This window comes from Rattus norvegicus, chromosome 10 (assembly GCF_036323735.1).
Source record: "Rattus norvegicus strain BN/NHsdMcwi chromosome 10, GRCr8, whole genome shotgun sequence".
NCBI lineage: Eukaryota > Metazoa > Chordata > Mammalia > Rodentia > Muridae > Rattus > Rattus norvegicus.
In genome coordinates, this window is record NC_086028.1 from 89,737,525 (window position 1) to 89,758,048 (window position 20,524).

Sequence of the window (20,524 nt, forward strand, 5' to 3'; positions counted from 1 at the left end):
AGCGCTTACCTAGGAAGCGCAAGGCCCTGGGTTCGGTCCCCAGCTCCGAAAAAAAAGAACCAAAAAAAAAAAAAAAAAAAAAAAAAAAAAAAAAAAAAAAGCCCGACACAACTTTCTGTATCTTTTTTTTATTATTATTTTTTTCATTTTTCCTTCCTTTTTTTTTAAGCACTAGTCTGTGCTTTGCAAACAGAATCAAGACATTAACAAAGATCAGCTTCTCTGAAGAAAAGCATTTCTATAGAACAGAGACAGCTACATGTCCGCTGCCATTACACAGCTCAAAGCAGGAAAAAGAAAATATTTACAAAATACAAGTTTTTTTAAATTTTTATCTTTTTTGGTTTTTTTTGTTTTGTTTTTGTTTTTTACAATGCTAAAAGGGTTATTCAGAATTTTCAACCTTATAAATAGAAGAAGCACTTTATGCATAGGGATATGGTGCATTATTGTTGTTTAAAGAAACAATGACAAACCTTTTAACTTGCAAACAGAAAGAAAAAAAAATCACTAATGTTGAAAATTGTGAAAAAACCCTAACCATTAAGCAGTCTGCCTACTATTTTTGTACGATTATAAAATGGCAGAAAAAGAAAAATCCTTTCCCCCTCCCCTTTTTTTGGTGATGTGATTATACATAAGACAGGCACAAGGCTAACAGGAGGTTCATGGGCAATGAGGGAAACCACAGCTAGGACCAGACAGCGTTCCACAGGCAAGGGGTGCGGGGAAGAGGGAGAGTCTAAGTGACCGTGACAGGGATGTGAAGGAGACACGACGTGTGAACTAGTCAGTGAAAACATGATACAGAAGTGACGATGTGTACTCCACGGGGAGTGGGAATGGGTCATAGAAGCTATGATTGGAAGGACTACCATATCTGTGTGAGGGCATAGACTGGAGAAAAAAAATGGGGAAGGGTCGGGTAGGGTGACCTGAGCAGCTGCAGCAGGGCACTGCAGTCAAGGAGCCAAGACAGACAACCAAATGCAGATGAAACTGAAAATGGGCCTTCAAGGTTCAGGTGACAAGGTGAAGCCAGCTAACCTGCTGGCCCAGAGCTCAGTGACAAGAGCTAGCCAACAGAGCAAAGAGGCTGTCTGGAAGGGTGCGCCATCCTAGAAGACCAAGGAGGGGTGACCAACCAGAGCTAAGCCAAACACAGATTGGAGGGGAGGAAAGAGCCCAGACTGCTCTTGTTCTGTCCCACCCTAATCTGAGGAGGCTGTCTGTGCTGATCTATCTGGAGCTTTCCACCTGCTGCCATTTGGCTGGTTCGATTTGCCCCACAGGTGAGGGGAGAGAGGGTGATCATCTAACATTGGAAGTCCGGTGATCCGACAGTGCAGAGGATATGCGGGACCAGGCCAGCAGGGTCTCTTCCTGAACTTGTCTGCCAACTGGAGGAAGTGCTCAGGCATGACATGAAAACAGAACAAGAAAACAAACAACAAAACCAACTAAGGAGGATCTAAATTCCTTAAATTCACTAAAAACTGTGAAAATTTCCAGCATATGATGTTTGAATATCAAACGCAGAGATTTCTGAAGCTTTAATGCCGATAGTAGTGAGTCTGTATAGAGTCTCATTTCCCGCTCATCTGTGAGTTGGGCGCTGAGCTGCGACTGTGGCTGCCAGATGCCGACTCTTGAGGGGGACAACTGGAGGTGAGGTGGGTGCCACCTCTGTCTCCCGGCCAGTTTTGCTGCCTGAGGTGCGGCGAGTACAGCGGGCTGCCGTGTCCTGTGCATCCAGCTGCTCGTCACATTCTGCCTGGGGACTGTAGGCCAGAGGGAAGGTCCGTCGTTCCCACGGCTGGACTGACTGTGGACAGACAAGATGATCTGGTGATGACCTATTTTCAGCACCAAGGCCCTGACCTCAAACTTGTAGCCTGGAATCTATGACCAGTCTGTCTAGTATTATTGGGGAGAAGTTTAGGGAGACGCCTCCCAAGTTGGGGTACCCTAGAAACAATGACCAACCACGCTGCATTGCAAAACAATGGAGAGTAGAGCTCTATCTTTGGCACAGCCCCCCCCCCCCAATTCTACCTCATGTCTTGCTCTCCCTCCATTCAAAGGAGACACCTCCTCACCTGTTCATCTAGCCCCAGCTCCGGTGTGGAGCATCGGGTGTCTTCACTGGCCAAGTGTCGCAGACTGTCCCGAGCCACAGGGGTGAGGGGGGCTGAGTGCAGTTCTGGGCTAATGGGACTCCTAGGAGATTGACCATGGGAGAACTCAGACAGAGAGTGGCTACTACTGACATCAGGGGAGGCAGGCTGTGGCGTGGAGGGGTTGGCACTGCCCAACTGAGGGGTGGTCCGGCCGTCTGATGACCTGTAAGACCTATGAGCCAAGAAATACACAAGTAAGTAAGGACATGGTCAAAGGCACTTAGCTTCTTTCTGGGGGCAGGGGCAGTAAGAAGAGTTATTTTTAAAAAAGCATCTAAACCAAAGCAGTTAATACGAGCTGACAGCAATGGTACTCTTTTAAGATCCATCGACTATACTTGCTTCTCCCTTTTACCCACATAGGAAGGTCTAGAACATGACATCTAAGAGCCACGAGCAACTATCAGCTCTGCCTAGTGAATTTACAATAGGGACTAGTTCTGGTTTTGAAAACAAGTCAAAGAAAAATAGGTGGTCCCCTACCACTCTTTAAGGAAATGGTCCATGAGACTTGCAGGGCAAGCACTTCTAACCCAGTGAGCCATCTAAAGTTAAGATTGCAAGACCAGTCCCCATCAAGAAAATCAACTTTTGAGTCCTTCTAAACTCCTCTGGCTAAATCACCATGACAACCAGTAGGAGGCCTTTAATCTTTCCGTGTCTACCATCCTCCTGCTCTCAATAAAGACTGGGAACCCATGCCTGCCCATTCATTACCTGCTGCCCCGACGCTGGGGTGGCACACTTGTGGTCCACAGCCACCGTGCCCTTTCCATCTCCTCACATTTGGCATGCAGGGCGGCAAAGGCTGCATCAGATAGGTCCTCAATCTACAACAAAGCAGTTTTGTCAATCTCTTTCCCCAGGAAGCTGAGGTTATAAATCAGCAGAATAATTCTAGAATCAGTCTCGTTCCATTGGAGATGCTGTCAGTCAAACAGAATAGGACAAGCTTGCATTTGATACGCCTAAAGGCACTGAGTATATGGACACAGGGTTGGGGTGGGTGTACATGCTCCTCCAAGACAGTATAAACATAGTATTACCTCCTCATTCTCTTCATCAGGACTCCCCTTCAGAGACTGAAGATCAACCTCTCGCCAGCTGCAAACAGGAAGAAAAAAAAAAATTACAGGATTGTAGGCAGGCTACCCCCACATGCAAATACCCACAAAGGCCAGAAACAGAAACCCAGAAGCAGCAAACTGTTAGAGGTGAGGCTGATAAGACTGTCAAACTCAATTTTTTTTTTTTTTTTTTTGGTTCTTTTTTTCGGAGCTAGGGACCGAACCCAGGGCCTTGCGCTTCCTAGGCAAGCGCTCTGCCACTGAGCCAAATCCCCAGTCCCCAAACTCAATTTCAAACAAACAGTATTTAATATTAGTTGATAATATCATACAGAATATAATCTTTGGAACCTTGCTATAGAGGTTTATAAATGAAATAAACATTTTCAGAAATCTGGTTTGATGCTGAGACAACATATTTAGTATTTAAAACACACAGTGTGAGCGGCCTGCCAGGTCTGACTTTTGGGTTGGTGGAGTCACACAATGGAATAAAAGAAGCCAACAGAAATAACTTTACTCCCATCAGGTACCCCTCCTCTACCCGCTATTTGCTCCTCCTGCTTTTTTTGAAACAGTCGTTCTCGTGTTCTCTCTCTCTCTCTCCCTCCCTCCCTCCCTCCCTCTCTCTCTCTCTCTCTCCCTCCCTCCCTCCCTCCCTCTCTCTCTCTCTGTAGCCCAAGTGGGGAGCAAACTCCATGGCCATCATCCTCAGTATCCCAACTGCTGAGAGTCTAAGTGTACACCATCCATGCAAGAAACGTCCAATGAAAACAACAATCCCTCCCAACCACTCCCCAAAACAAAAACACCCAAGTCTCATTCTGTAATGTAGGCTGGCCTTGAACTGCTGCAGCCTCCTAATGTCTGGAATTACAGATGTGAGGTACCAACCATGCCTTTTGACACCCCCCCCCCCCACTTTATTGTTTTTGGAAACAAAGTCTAGATCTATAGCCCACAGTGCACTCTGGGGAATCAGATGGACCATCATTCCTGGCCCCAGGCCCTTCTTTAAAAAAAAAAACAAAAACAAAAACAAAAACAATTTAAGGATAGGGACCTGCTTGGCCTGAGAGAAAGGAAATATAGAACAAAACAGGAAGAGAGGAAGAGGAGCTGATTAAATAATGCTTCTTTATACCTTGGAGTAAGGATTTCTTTGTATTGTAGTTTCTCAACACGAGTTGTTGCAGCAACAGACATTGGGATGACGATGTTGTTAATATCAAATGAGCTCTCTCCCCTTCTTCTCCTCACTGGCTGCTGTAAGACAAAAGTTTAAGTTTCAAGGGAGGTACAATGCTACAAATTTAAAAGCAGTCATATGACAGAATGACCATGCACACAGGTCCTTGGGTAGCAGTGGGAGCCCCAGGGAGTAAATCCCATTCACATGGCACTCTTCCTGATTATTCTCCTTTATTTTTATAGGTAGGTATCCTAAATTTTAAGCCACTTTAAATAGGTGGGAGTTCCTATTACTTCATTCTCCTAACATTCCTTTTTTTGTCGTTTGTATTTGAGACAGGGTTTCTCTACAAAGCCCTAGTTGTCTGGAGCTCACTCTAGAGACCAGGCTCACCTCTAACAGAGGAGCGCCTGCCTCTGCCCGGCTTTAACATTCCATCTTAACATCGAAAATCCTTGTTCCAGAGCCGGAGAGATGGCTCTGTGGTTAAGAGCTGCTCTTGGAACAATGGTGACTAGTTAGATTAAAAGCACTGAATTCTTTTACCAGAAAAGAGGTTCAAAGAGTAAGGCTGGCCTTAACAAACTATCTTACCTTAGCTGCCATGAAAACACCTTCCTCTTGAGGATCTCAACTCCTCAGCTAAGTCTGTACCACCACCTTCTCATCCCTTACACAATTCTCATCTTTCTATTATTTGGGGAAAGAGAAGAGTGGAAGGAAACTGAAAAGAAGAACCTGTCTATAGCTTCCACCCCCACCCCAAAAGGACATGTCTCCAGAGTAAGTAAGAATATTAAATCTTTGGGAAATAATGGTTTCAAGAGTCCAGCAGAGTTGGGCATCTATGATAGATAGGACACCAAGAATGAATAAAGCCAGGCACAGTGCTGTACATCTTTAATGCCAGCACTTGGGGGGGAGGGGGTCTAGACAGATCTTTGTGAGTTCAAGGTTAGCCTGGTTTAGACAGAAAGTTCTAGGACAGCTAGATCTACATAGAAAGACCCTGTCTTAAAAACAAAATAGAATGGGGCTGGAGAGATGGCTCAGTGGTTAAGAGCACCGACTGCTCTTCCAGAGGTCCTGAGTTCAAATCCCAGCAACCACATGGTGGCTCACAACCATCTGTAATGGGATCTGTTGCCTTCTTCTGGTGTGTCTGAAAACAGCTACAGCGTATTTATATATAATACATAAAATAAATCTTAAAAAAAAAACAAAATAAAACAAACAAACAAACAAAAAAAACAACCAAAAACATAAAGCAGAGAGCCAAATGATTGAGTCTCCTAGACAGAAGAAAAACTCTACTAGCTGCTTCTGCCCAGAGAGCAAATACCTTATCCTGAAACAGCCTGTTAACTGAGCTGTAAGAGGCCACAGGGACACAGTGAGATGACAAATACGTTGCCATGGCAACAACACAGCTGGAAACACCCAAGAGGTCATACCCAAACCACCAAGTGTGGTCAGCCCACAGGGAGGGTTAGTAAGGAAGATAAGCTACTACCCCTAGCCAACTATTACCTCTTTGGAAGGTGAGATAATTTATTAATTTCATTATCTTAGGACAGTATAAGAGTATTAAAAAGCAGAATTACAGATGGTGTCACAAATAATTTCAGGCCATCATATTTTAAAATTTCTCCTATATCAGTAAGACTAGACAGTCACTGACCTCCCAAATTTTGGGTCATAGCTTAACTAAAATGGTTGAGATTTTTGGAAATCTTATCTGGCTGAGTTCTACAAGTGAGCATTAGTGACCCAAAGGCTTTTTGTTACTGTCCACATCTTGGCTTAAGTTCTATGATACACACAAGAAATGAATCTTGAAGGAGTCTTGGGAGAGACAGCTTTTTCTCTACCTTAGTCAAGAATGAAGCTCCTGCTAGAAAGAGGTATGTATTTTTCTCAGACTTGTCAGGCCTTGGCCTGTACCCTCTGTTCCCACTCTAATTCTGCTGGCACCCATTCACAACAGAAGGCAACAGGAAGAGTCTGAGTCCCCTCTACTTTAAGGGGATGTCTTAATTTATTGGATGGTCTTACTATACAACCTGAGCTGGGTGACTCTCGCCCCTCCTGCCCAATCCTACTCTAAGTAGGACTATGTCTGATTTCAAAATTTATTAAGTATTTTTTTAAAATTCACTGGATTTCAAGGAGCACACAAAACACAATTTATTTAAAGACCATTAAGATGACTTTACTATAGGCAATGATCCCTGTGAAGCACAGCTACAAATACCTCAAAAGCCCCTGCCTGGCATCCCTTTGTCTGGTTACCACCTTGCTTATCAACCTAGATTTGGCCTATCACTTTGTTTACAGTAAATCTTGATTTCCTGAATAAATGGCAATAAGAGCCCAAAGGAGCTGGGTATGGTAGCAAAGGTCTTTAACCCTAGCACTTGGGAGGCAGAGGCAGGAGGATTTCTGTGAATTTTGAGCCAGTGAGCTACAGGACTACATAAAGGAATCTTGTCAAAAAAAGAAAGAAAAAGGGGTTGGGGATTTAGCTCAGTGGTAGAGCGCTTGCCTAGCAAGTGCAAGGCCCTGGGTTCGGTCCCCAGCTCCAGGGAAAAAAAAAAAAAAAAAAAAAAAAAGAGAGAAAAAGAAAGAAAAAAAGGGGCGGCGACGGGGGGGGGGGGGGGCGCTCGCACGCAACTAAAACATTAGCACGCTATCCAAAACAACAACAAAAAAAAAAAAAAAACAAAAAAAAACAAAAAAAAAAAAAAGTAAGTTTAACACTTGCCAGACTCATCAGGGCTGAACAGATTTAAAAATAATAATAATAATAATAATAATAAAAAAAAAAAAACCAAAAAACTGATTTACCAATCCTTGACCTCAGAGTTTGTTTGTTTTTTAATGAGAATTACTCTCGTTACTCTATATCTGATTATGTGAAACCCTGGGCTAGTGTTTGGTGGAGTGTGAGAGGAATATGCTACAAAGTCAGTAAGAGAAGGTGAAGGGAGAGAAGAGGAAGTGATCCTGCAAGACCAAAGGACAATGCGAGTTTGTACCTGATTCCAGGAGTTTAGTGAGCACATCGTGTGAGCTCAGAGCTTCTGTAACACCCCTTCTCAGGCCAAGGCTGTGTCATGTTCTGGTGATCTTACAGTCAGACTACAAGGGCTTGAATCACAATCACCCCTCAAACTGCCCCACCTTATGAAACACATTCAACCTTGGGGAGTCTTAGTTTTCACATCCACAAAACTCAGATTTTATAATGCTATCAATGTATCAAAGTACAGTATTGATTTCAATGGGATGGCATGTGTATCTATTGATCCTTCTTTTTTTTTTTTTTTTTTTTTTTTTTGGTTCTTTTTTTTCGGAGCTGGGGACCGAACCCAGGGCCTTGCGCTTCCTAGGTAAGCGCTCTACCACTGAGCTAAATCCCCAGCCCCCTATTGATCCTTCTTGCCACAGCCTCCTGAGCGTTAGAATTATAGACCAAATGTTTAACAAATGTTTAAAAAATATCACAGCAACAGATTTTACAAGTACAGTTACACTTGTTATTGTAATTACCATATAAGGGGTGGTTGGAAAACTATACTTGGCTATAGTTTTGTATTTAATGAGACTATGTCTGGAATGGCTATGCAAATAAATTCTTGAATGGGATTTGATAGTGTAGAAAGTAGGGAGTATGCCTTAAATGGCCTCCCATTATGCATACACTAAGTATAAATTTGGCCACAGAATATGAGTATTTCTGCTTTGTACACCTGAGAAGGTACTGATTCTCCCCTGCTCATGCTTAGCACCCATTCATCAATGGCAACAGGAAACTGTTGTCTTGAATGTCTAAAAATAGCTCTCCTTCATACTTATTTTCATGTTCACTTCTTGGCCTAAAAGATTCGGGTGCCATGGTACTCAAGTTCTGGGTGAAAACAGATCCCACTTTCAGGAAACCTGTCTCTAGACTGAGTGTTGTAGGTCAGATCATGCCAACCATGGACAAGGTCCTATAATCTCCTGCTCAAAAGTCAACCAACTAAACCCACCAATACCATCACCACCACCACCATCACCACACCCTCGCTTGCTCTACAGCAACTGTTTACCCATGAATGACTTAGCAGAGATCCAATTTTACTATGAAAAACAATTCCAAGAAAGCTTAGCAGAGGGTCAAATATTTACATTGGTCTCTGGAGCTATTATGAGCGCCCTCTGATCGGGACAATGTCCTATCAACTCCACACAGGTACTTACAGATGTGCTGGCTGCAACTTGTGAGCTAGAGCTGGTAGGGGTGGAGGTGTCTGATGAAGTGGAGAGCTGTCTCACCAGAGGGCTGTGTGGTGAATGGTGGGTGGCTGTCAAGTAGCTTGAACTGCTCATGTCTGTGTGATGCTTCAACACTGTAAAAATCAACAGAAAAGAGAGAAATACATGGCTAAATGGCTAACCAGTTCCACTTTTAGCATGTGTTAGGAATGCCAGCATTACGCACTAAAGGCAAAAAATGCTTTTTTAAGCCTAGAGGATAAAAAGCTGCAGCAAACTAGTTGATGGGAAATAGGGGACTGGGCAGATACTGTAGCAGTAAGAAGTGCCCTGCATTAGAAGCAATAGTGACCCCTGCTATGTATGCCTTTCTAGAAAGTGATGGACAAAGCTGGGGTTAGGGTTTAAGAGAAGCTTGGGCTGTCCCAGAAAGCTCTGAGCAAGTGCCAATGCAGGGAGAGGTGCCGGGCCTGGCCGTACCTTCACTTCTCTCAGATGAATGATCTCGCAATCTCAGTTTGCTGTGGGTTGGGTCATGCACAGGTGGCGGTAGGTGGAGCAAGCGCTCTGCTTTTGGAGCTGTCACTCGCTCCACCATGGGCACAGCCCCCACATCGTCTAAGTGCTGCCTGTGGGTCCTGTCAGGCCGTGTTTGGTGATGGGACAGCTCTGAAGAGGGGAACAAAAAAGAGCTGTGAAATACATTTACTCAAATCTTATTTGAGTTCTGAGCTCTTCAGTTCTCCTTAGGCTATACACGCAGGGCAGCAGGGTAGTTAATGGTACAATAGGTAGGAAAGGGACAGGGAGCCACACACAGAAATGTTAACATCAGGCTTCAGAAGTCATCCTGCCCACAGATGGACCAGGATCATATTGCTGCTGGCTGTTCAACTGAACATTCAAGGTCCCGCCTGTTTGAAATAGCTTCCAAAGTCTATCAGAAAGCATCCAAAACCATCAGACGGAGTAAGCTGTGAGCTGAATTTGTATTAAATAACTAAATGCTTTCCTCAATTCAAGAATACTGGCATAGGAAACCAAAAAATACAAGAGGTAAATACTGTAGTAATAGTGATTCCAGAGGACTCCTCAGTTCTCAGAAACTTACTGGATGTTGTAAGGAAGGAGTTGACCAACTTGTGCCTGTCTTTACGAACTGGATCTGACAGACTGCATGGCATGGGCGCTCTGTGCTTAAGAGAAAACTTTTTGGTAGGTTTGATCTTGTCAAAAGGCTTGTTTTGCCACTGAGACTTCAGCATGCTCTGGAAGTGCAGGCTTGTGGGAACATCTGTAAGAAACATACAACATTGCAGGTTAGTCTTGAGAACCTGATGCCTGGACTCCTGTCCTTAAAGGGTGTTTAGTCACTGACTCTCCAGAGGTCAACATACCCATCTCACACACCTCTCTGGTTTAACACGTAGTCTCACTTGCCAAAGCAGGGGCTGTTATGGAAGAGTCACTTATGTCATCTTTTTTTTTTTTTAAACTTATTTATTTATTTAATGTGAGTGATTGCACTGTAGGTGTCCTCAGACACACAGAAGAGGGCATCGGATCCCATTACAGGTGGTTGTGAGCCACCATGTGGTTGCTGGGATTTGAACTCAGGACCTCTGGAAGAGCAGTCAGTGCTCTTAATGGCTGAGGCATCTCTCCAGCCCTTATGTAATCTTTATTGATGGCCACTCAGTAGTGTCACCATCTTGGCCTTTTATTTACAAGTTCCAGTAAGGTTTATACAACACCTTTTTTTTTTTTTTTTTTAAATTGATGGGAGACTTCCTTTCCCATGTATTACTCTAAGTTTGTTGGCCTTATTGGTGTGGTATATTGTAAGCATACCATTTCAATTCTAGACACATATTTAAACCTACCTCTACATATATACAAGCACGATACACTCATTGAGCACTACTTATGCTCACGGGGGCTTGTGTTGGTGTATGACACAGCATATCCTATGATGTCTGCTCTGAAGTACTAAAGTGCTTCTTCCAGTACAAGCTATGTCATCCCTCTTGCTCTAGAGCCCTACCATCTTGCCTTTGATTATGTTTTCTTTTTTCTTTCTTTTTTTTCTCTTTTCTTCTTTTCGGAGCTGGGGACTGAACCCAGGGCCTTGCACGCAAGCGCTCTACCACTGAGCTAAATCCCCAACCCCAGATTATGTTTTCTTTTAAAGCTGACTTAAAAAAAAAAAAACCGTTCCCTCTCTATCATCTAAGACAAAGTCCTACTATGTTCCTTAAGCTCTAGTGATCTTCCTGTCTTAGCCTTCTGAATAGTTGTGACTGTAGGCATGGACCATCATGGCTGGCTCTGAATTAATATGTATTTTCCTAAGAATTAAGTATTTTAGTAATTCCTTCGAAAAATAATTTTTAGGATCTTAATTATTTTCCTGTAGGCTTACAGTTATTTTCCATTTTACTCTTATAGCTAGTACTTAGGTACTAAAGACAGTGTAACTGTTTTTAAGCTTTTGTCAAAACAAAACAAAACACTCCAAAACACAAACACAGCACCTGAAAAACTTAGGCAGGAGGTTTGCTGTGAGATCTAACGCTACAGCCTAAGAGACTGTCTTAATAAGAACCAAGCCAGGCCCTTTAGTGCCTTCTCAATTTTGGTAGGTCACTGTTCACTTACAGTGTATTCCTGGTCTATATTATGGAGTTTTCTGATTTTTTGTGGCAAGGTCTAAGTAGCCTTTGCTAAACTTTGCTATGCACACCAGGCTGGCCAAAACTCAATTCCTGCAAAAAAAAACAACACCAACCCAAGCTACCAGGGTTGCCAGGCATGTGGTTCAAAAGAACAAAAGTAACAGCATTTGTTGGTACTGCACTGAATATAGGTCACAGAGCTGCCGTGGCCTGAGCCGTTCAGTCCATGAACATGTGCATCTTTCCCCACTTACTTGCTCCATTTGGTGGTGTTAGAGATTGACCTCAGGCCATGTACTTGCTATATGTACTCAAGATATATCCTCTAAGACCGATTTAATTTTTCTATGTTTAGTAGTCACTGGTCAAGGTTAGTCCTCAATACAACCAACAAGATTGAGACAGTCAGTATTTTGCCATGGATCAGAGGCTGGTCTTTAAGTCACAGCAAGACTGAGATTAGTTTTGTTTTTTTTTTCTTCTTTCTTTTTGGTTTTGCAGACAAGAGTTTCCTACAGTCTTGAACTCAGATATCTGCCTGCCTTTGCCTGAGTGCTCGGATTAAAGATGGTGTCATCACCACCTAGCAACAAACAGCTTTTAAGTCACAGCCTTGTCTTTATAGTCCAGGCTGGCTTTAAACTTTAAGTGATCTTCTTTCTCGTTACCCAAGTCCTAAGATTAAAGATAGAAGCAATCATGCCTGATTTTTTTTTTAAAATGAAAAATTTTTTTCTAAAATTGTGTGTGGGTCCATGAGTAAGGTATGTACATGTGGTGCAGGTATGTACAGAGGCCAGAGGCTTCACATGTCCCTAGATCAAATAAGTATTGGGAACTGAACTCACATCCTCTGAAAGAACAGTATACTTTTTTAAAAAAGATTTATTTATTTATTTATTTAATGTATACGAGTACACTGTAGCTGTCTTCAGACACACCAGACCTCATTACAGATGGTTGTGAGCCACCATGTGGTTGCTGGGAATTGAACTCAGGACCTCTGGAAGAGCAGTCGGAACTCTTAACCGCTGAGCCATTTCTCCAGCCCAGAACAGTATACTTAACAGGTGAGTCATCTCTCCAGGTCTCCCAATTCTGGAGGGTTATTTTGTTGTTGTTGTTACTCATTTGTTTGAGATAAGAGTCTCTCTATTATGGAACTCTGGCTATCTTGTAATTTTCTATGTAGATCTGGTTGGCCTTGAACTCACAGAGATCCATTTGTCTTCACGTGTGAGCCACAATGCCATGCTTATACTGAGTTACAGACCTGGGTACATGAGGGACAGTGTCTCAGAAACAAACAACCATCCCACAAAAAAGAAAGCAATCTGAATGTAAGATATATTTGTGCAATAGCGGCACATGTTAAGGGAGTAAGCAACCACTTTAAAAAAAGAAAGAAAGAAAGAAAGAAAGAAAGAAAGAAAGAAAGAAAGAAAGAAAGAAAAAGAAACCAAGGAACAAAAACAAAACCTGGATTTAAGGACCACGCCATGAGATAGAATCCACAAGCAACACTGCTAACGTAGCCAAGAACCTGAAACCATAATAGTAGAAGGAGGAAACCTACTACCATTACTCTGTTCAAGGAACACAGCAATGAAATGACTCCTAATGACATACTGGTATACCCACTGATTAGAACAGCACTCAACCCTTATCACAGAGGCATCCTCTTGCAGGAGATAGGAATTTACACAGAAATCCCAAAAGCAAAATGTTCTGAGTGAGAGACCATCGGACACTTAGCCCTAAATGGGATATTATCAAACTCTTTTCCCTCAAAGATCTCTGAGGTAGAGAATGTATAGTTTCTACGTGCACAGGTAGTGGGCAACTTCAAGTAAACAGCATCTTCAGACACAACAGGACCACAGAACTGACTGACACACATATAACTCATGGAGACTGTGACAGCACGTGTAAGACCCACACAGTCAAACCACACAAACTGCACAATTCAGAAGTGGAAGCAGAAACAAAGTTCCACCCTTAAGCAAAAAGCTCTCTGCAACTGATATCTGCTATAAAAGGGAGAATCAGTTTTCCCCAATGGAGTGTTATTAGGTATATCAACCACACCCCAAGGCAGGCCCCAGGCCCAAGAGTAGTTTGGCCAACACAAAATGGACTTCATGTTTTTTATGTTTGTTTTTCAAGACATGGTTTCTCTGTGTAGCCCTGGTTGCCCTCAAACGCAGAGATCCAAACTGGGCTACCACTGCACAGCTAGACTTATTTTTTATGTTTGATTGATTTTGGTTCTGTCATTTTTTGATTTATTGGTTTGTCTGGGTTTTTCTTTCTCTATTTATTTCATTCTTTTTATAGAGAGAAAGAACATGAAGCTGTGTGAGTATGAAGATAGGGAGGACCTGGAAAAGAGACCACAATGTATTACATGAAAAATAACAATCTAGTTCCATTCTATATTTTTTTGTTGTTTGAGACATGAGTTTCACTGCATTGCCCTGGCTGTCCTAGAATCAATAGATGAATTCAACTGTCTTTGCTTCCTAAGAGTTGGGATTAAAGGATTATGCCACCAACTCCAGTTCACATGGTGCTGGGGATGGAATTCAGTGCTTCATTCATGCTAGCAAGTACTACACCAACTGAACGATATCCCAAGCATAAAATCCCAAATGCATTTTAACTCTGCCAATGAATCTTAAGAAAATTTACAACTGGGGTTGGGGATTTAGCGCTTGCCTAGCAACTGCAGGGCCCTGGGTTCGGTCCCCAGCTCCGAAAAAAAGAAAAAAGAAAAAAAAAAAAAAAAGAAAAAAAATTACAACTGTTAAAAACAAAAAATAGGCCACTTGTGGTGGTACACTTAAATATCTGTAGCATGCATGCACCTGGTGTCTTTGAAAGCTGAAAAAGAGGATGTCTAAACCCCCAAGGGTGGAGTTATAAATGGTTGTGAGCTACTATGTGGGTGTTGGGAACTAAATCCTGGGTCCTCTTCAAGGGCAGCAATGGCTTTTAACCACTGAGCCATTCTCCAGCCTCCTTTGGGAGATAAGTAGTATAATAAGCTCTTATCACCAACTATTGACAATATCTGGGGCCTATTTCCCTCTCAGTATTGTGAAACTAGTAGCAAATCTGAGCACTGAAAATGACTTATTATTCTCAGTCAAAATTAGAAGAGCTCAGACACAGTCTTCAAACAAAGCAAATAACCATAAGCTTGTGGTGGCAGCAGCACCCACCTTAAACCTCAGCCCTTGAGAGGGAGAGGCAGGCATCTAGATCTTCATGAGTTTGGCCAGTCTGGTCTACAGACAGCTAGAGCTACACAGAGAGACCCACAAGGGTCCAGAGGTTTTATAGATTTTTTTTTTTTTTTAAACAAAATGAGGGTCAGGACTATCGTCCAGTTGCAGAACACTGCTCTAGGATATGCAATGTCCTGGGTTTGATTTCTAGCACACAAAAAAAGGGAGTGAGGGATAGAAGACAGACAAATGGAAGGGTGAACTGACAAGGGAAAAAGATTCACCTATCCTAACTCCTAAAATAGATAGACCAATCAGCTGAGCAGCTGAGTGCGATGATTCATGCCTCTCAATCCCAGGATTTGTTGTGTAAGTTCAAGGCTAGCTAAGGCTACATGTAGTGAGACCTTATCACAAAACAACAAACTACAAAACAGACTCACAAATACCGTATTTTCTTTTAATCATTCTTATAAAACAATGAGCAAGACCCTGTTAACTTTCCCAATCAGTAGACAACACAAGTTCTTAGGTACTGTTGGTCTGAGTCCTAAAGACATGGAAAAAGCCAAAAATCTGAACATGGGGCTGGGGCTGTAGCTCAGTGTTTGCCCACGTACACAAAGCTCTGGGTTTAAAAGCAAGTACTGAAACTTAAAACAAACTAGACAAACTGGAAGGTTGAACCAACCACTGAAATATTTTAAGGTGCTGGGGTATATAGCTTGCATGTATATAATAATCCTGCCCTGTGGCAGGTAAGGAAGGTATGAGTGCCAATTCCTAGTTTGAAGTCTGCATGAATACACACTGATACTCTTAAAAAAACAACATTAAAAAAACCCCACAAGAGATTCATTCATTCAGCTGTAGGATGCATATTCAACTTACATAAGATTAACATGCTTTATCAGGTAAATAAAGGAAAATATAAACTGATTATTGACTCCATCTCAAACTACTACTTCCTTAGAGAAAATGGAATGTGACTGAAAGACTGAATCTTCAGTTCACCAAGCTCTGGTATTCTGTGCTTGGGTGCTGGAGGACTCAAGCCTGCTGTCTTAGGGTTTTGCAATGCTCACGTCTTCCTCCTGCTGGGAAGTCATATACTCTCAAGTACTCATGTTGGCAGTGGCTCACAAAACAGCACAGATCTTCCCAGCTACTAGGTGGAGCTCTCATCAGGCCTTTTTTCTAGGTAGGAACTAAACGCATCACTAAATTAGGTGATAAGAAAACAGAGGCTCTCCTGCTGCGATACTAATAAATAATCACACCCACATCTTCTACAGCTTGGGATAAAAGAGGCTTCATTCAACTATTTCAATTTGTTTTTCAATATTTGGGTTAAACACACAGTTTTACACACACTAAGCAAGAGCTCTACTAAATAGCTACAAGACCAGTCCTATTTTTACTTCCCCAGCCTAGCTTTTTGGTTGCTGTGGTTTTGAGGCAGGGTTTCTCTGTAGACCAGGCTGGCCTTAAAACTCGAAATAAACCAGCTGCGCCTGCCTATAACTAGTCAGTAAAAGCTGTGCGACCAGGCTAGCTTACCTGCAAGTTTCTTAGTGATTTTCCTATCTTTTCTTTCTGTCCTGCTACGGGAGTGCTGGGATTAGAGACATATGCCATCACAGACTGTCTACTGAACAAGAATCATGCACGCCTTTACTTGCTATAAGCCTCTTTCCTTTCCTCTTATGACCTTTTTTGTTCAATTAAAAAAAAAGAAAGGATATGGGGGTCTCAGCTGGTCCTTTAATCCTAGCACTCCAGAGGCAGAGGCAGAGGCAGAGGCAGGCAGATATCTCTCTGAATTCAAGGCCAGCCTGATCTAGAGTGGCTGCTACTCAGAGAAACCCTGTCTTGAAAAACCAAAAGGAGATGGTGAGATCTCATTACATAGCTTTGGCTGGCTTGGAACTCAGAGATCTATTTGCCTTGATTTTTGAGTGCTGGGATATACGGTAACAAACACTCCCCCAGCCGCCTAATTTCAACTGCTTTCTCAATTATTTGAGATGAAGTCTCACTACAGAATAGAACTTGTGTCAACCAGGAGGGCCTCAAACTCAGCAATTTCTGCACTTCCCTCTCTTAGGTGTTGTGTGTACCACCACATCTGCCCCTTTTTATTTTAAGACAGAGTCTAAGTAACCAGCAGGCTTCCTGTCTTAGCCTCCCCTTAATAGCTAGGATTCCAGGGTTGTACCCAGAGGCCTATCCAGCTCAATTTCTTATCTGGACAGATGTAATGGGAGTGCCTAAAATATGCTGAAGGTGGAAGACACAACCAGACAAAGAATGATCCCAGCGACTCTACAAACTGATGAGAAACACTCAGGCCACAGAATAGCTGCCACATTAAAAAATTCTTAATGTAGAGGGGAAACCCCAATAAACAATAGAGAAATAAGTGGGCTGGGGATGCAGAACGCTTGTCCTCTTAAAGCCCTGGGCCCAATCTCCAGCACCCACATAAATCCAATTATGATGATGCACATGCTGTAATTCCAACACACTCAAGGTGGAGGCAGGAGGATCAAAAGTTCAAAAGTCATTTTTGGCTACACAGTGAGTTTGAGGCTACAGAATACATGAGACCCTGAAACACTCCATGTTCCTAAGTGAGGATGGGGAAAATAATAGAACCAAATTCATACAAAGGTTTAGGAAGAATGTAATCATCTATAACTTAAAGGAGTCAAAACAATACTAATCTTGTCTTTTAAAAAAAGGTGGGGCAAGGCCAAGGTGGTTCCTCTCTTTAATATCAGCACTTGGGAGGCAGAAGCAGTCAGTGAGTTCAATGCCAGCCTGGTCTACATAACAAGCTTTAGGCTAGCCAGGACTACATAGACCCAAAATTGTGGGAAATCCCCTACCTTTACACCATCTTTTAGAGAAAAAAAATGCACAAGGGCAGGTCATACAGACAAACACGGTAGACAGGTGAGAACAGTGCAGTCCTATGCGGAGGTCTTCACTGATGCACAAAGGTGTTCAATGACATTTGTGAAATGGCAATTCCTCAGGGATGCCATTCATAGAGACTAGAATGTGTATGGTGTCCTCTGAAGTTGGGCATGTTTTTTTTTTCTGACAATCTTTCAATTTATAAGTTAGGTTCATTCAAATGTGGCTGATATTTAGACTATAACAAAATTATACCAACACGAACATTAAACACGATAGTTATACCTGTGGTTGAAATTGCCTTTAAATCTGAACTCATAGACAAGCAGAATACTTCAAAATCCTACTTGGAATGGTGTACTATCTATGTTCACATTCAGCCTTGTAAATTGAGCTTAGTTATCAATTCTCTTGTCTAAACACCAAAACTATGGTTAGGAGTTTTAGTGTTATAAATATATTTTGAATGAAGAAAATTTAAAATCTTGTAGGAAAAACGGCTTCGCAGTTAAGAGCGCACTTACTGCTTTTATTGAAGGTAAGATCCAGGTTCAGTTCCCAGCACCTACATGGAGGTTTACAGTTAATTCTAGTTCCAGATCTGACCCCCGAGCACCAGGAAGGCTCCTGGTACACATAGATGAGGCAATACTCACATCAAAAACAAAATAAATAAACTTTAAAAAATTAAAATAATAATCATAGCAAGTCAGGCTTGGTGGCACACATTTGTAATCCTAGCACTTGGGAGGCTGAGGCAGGAGGGTCACCTCTGACAACTTTTTGTGGACAGAAAAGTAAATGATATTAAGTATCTGATCTCATTGGCTTTCTTTTACCTGGAACCCTTTTAGATCATTGATTAGACTCTAGTAAACTCTGTCTTTCTTACCATCTGGAAATGCTAGCACAGGGTGAACACACGAGTCCAACTGGGAAAGACGCTCCAACAAAGGTGCTTCATAGTGTATTTCAGGAGGCATGGTGTTCACACTGCCTGAACCACACAGTGCACAAGAGGGATTCACATCACAGCCAGAGCGGATATTCCGGTGAACCTGTGAAAAGCAAAACAAAACCAATAATTTGTCTCTGATAAATACCTAACATCCTTGGTGGGTATGATGGTATGTATGTTTTAGCCCAAGCCCCTGGATCTCTCAAACTATCCTCTACCTTCAAGAAACAACACAACTTCTGACTATATAATGAAAACAAGTTATGTATGTTTAATGTTTCCATTCATAATTTTTATTGTTACACTAATTCCAAGGATAAACCATTTTCTTTAAATTCCCTTTACATACGTAAGGACAGAGTTAAATGAATAAAGTTAAGTCCTCCAAAGACTTAATTATGTAAAAATATATATTTTTTAAACATTCTAAAGCTTTGAGACAAAAAGCTGAGAAGTCTAATATGGAATCCCTACAATCTCCTGTTACAAAGAACAAGTCAGCCATTTGCCAAAGCATGACTCAATTTTCCCCATGGGTGATGCCTTCTGTTAGAGGCAAGGTTACACGGTTTCTCTGAATGCCCTTAAACACCAAGAATCCCTTCCTATCCTCCTGAGTGCTAGAAAATAGCATGTGTACTTTCCTGGCTTGTAATTATCATGCCTTTTCTGTTTCCCCTTTATGAAAATGTGAATGATAATTCACAGAGGCAAGGCTGATCCCAAAACTCCTAATGCTGCTGAGACCTCTACCACCCGACTACCCGACTACCCGAGTGTCCTGAAGATGAGACTGGGTAAACTGAAGGGAAACATTCTAAAACATTGCAATGGTAGATGTTGCTGAGAGAAAAAGATATTAGCTGAATATGATATCCTATGTGGACATCATTAATTACTATTTGATGACAAAATCACCCACCCTACCCAGGGCTACAGGTCTGTGTCCAAACAAACTCCAAAGCCTTAAACAAAACATAAAACCAAACCAACCAACTAACCAAAACATCTCTCCACTGAAATAAAAGACTTTCTGAAAACAAGAGCTTGCTGCTCATCCAGAGATTCCACAGAACTACCATTAAGTTCTATTACATTTCAGAATTCCTTAAAAAGTGTGTGTGTGTGTGTGGGGGGGCTGGGGATTTAGCTCAGCGGTAGAGCACTTGCCTAAGAAGCGCAAGGCCCTGGGTTCGGTCCCCAGCTCCGAAAAAAAGAACCAAAAAAAAAAAAAAAAAAAGGTGTGTGTGTGCGTACACACGACTTGCCTTGAGTGTTCTCTCTCCACTAGGTTCTAGGGCAAAACTAAAGTGGTGACGCCCGATGGCAAGTCCCTTTCTGGGTACTGAGCTCGTCAGCCACCACTGCCAGAGCTCTGAGTGCCTATAGACCAGAGATGCTCCAGGGACACTAACTGCAGTTATGTCCCTTTTCAGGGCTCACTCACTTGTGCTCTAATTTATCCCCAACATAAACTATCTCCAGATTTATCTTCCAGCAAATAGTTTGCTATTCCTTCCTGTTGATTTTAAAATGAACATCCAGAGGCTAAAAAGTTTAAAAAATATCCTTGGAATTCAAGGTATTTAGTAATTTTCAACTATTTCCAACACGTTTATGCTTACTAAAGCCTTTTTGTTCCAACACTGAGTGGCATTAAGACCTACAAATGACAAACACGTATACCAAACACCCATCCACGAAATACAAATAAATATCTAAAAATAAAACCCCTGAAAATACTAAAGACAATGGGATAAGCCTATGAGCATCTCAGGCTGAGACGGGAGGAGCACAAGTTCAAGACTAGTTAGGGCCATTTAGTGAGAACCTGTCTCAAAATGGAAGAGAAATAAGGATGCAGCCACTTGTAGAGTGCTTGGTTAACATGTGCAAGGACTGTGCCCTCAATTCGTAGTACCATGAGGAAAAAAAGAAAAGAAAAAGAAGGAGAGATAAGGGAAAAGGGAACTAGAAGGGAAATAGAACGAAAAAGCAAAATTTAAAAAAGCACACTAGACTTTCCCTCAAACACTTCCA

The 20,524-nt window shown here is 42.1% G+C and overlaps 1 protein-coding gene across 5 annotated transcripts in view; it reads right to left on the reverse strand.

The window, feature by feature from the left end:
* Positions 1–112: 112 nt before the first annotated feature.
* Positions 113–20,524, reverse strand: part of Kansl1 (KAT8 regulatory NSL complex subunit 1) — a 130,984-nt gene continuing 110,572 nt past the window's right edge. For 3 of the 5 annotated variants that reach the window (NM_001427727.1, XM_063269453.1, XM_063269452.1), the window contains 9 exons: positions 18,419–18,584; positions 9,811–9,993; positions 9,180–9,368; positions 8,685–8,833; positions 4,392–4,513; positions 3,227–3,284; positions 2,898–3,010; positions 2,100–2,352; positions 113–1,825 (listed from right to left, as the gene is read on the reverse strand). In NM_001427727.1, coding sequence (NP_001414656.1) covers positions 1,598–1,825; positions 2,100–2,352; positions 2,898–3,010; positions 3,227–3,284; positions 4,392–4,513; positions 8,685–8,833; positions 9,180–9,368; positions 9,811–9,993; positions 18,419–18,584 — 1,461 coding nt within the window. In that variant the 3' untranslated portion in view covers positions 113–1,597. The remainder of the gene's footprint in view (positions 1,826–2,099; positions 2,353–2,897; positions 3,011–3,226; positions 3,285–4,391; positions 4,514–8,684; positions 8,834–9,179; positions 9,369–9,810; positions 9,994–18,418; positions 18,585–20,524) is intronic. The other 2 variants (XM_063269456.1, XM_063269454.1) reach the window with 1 other exon arrangement.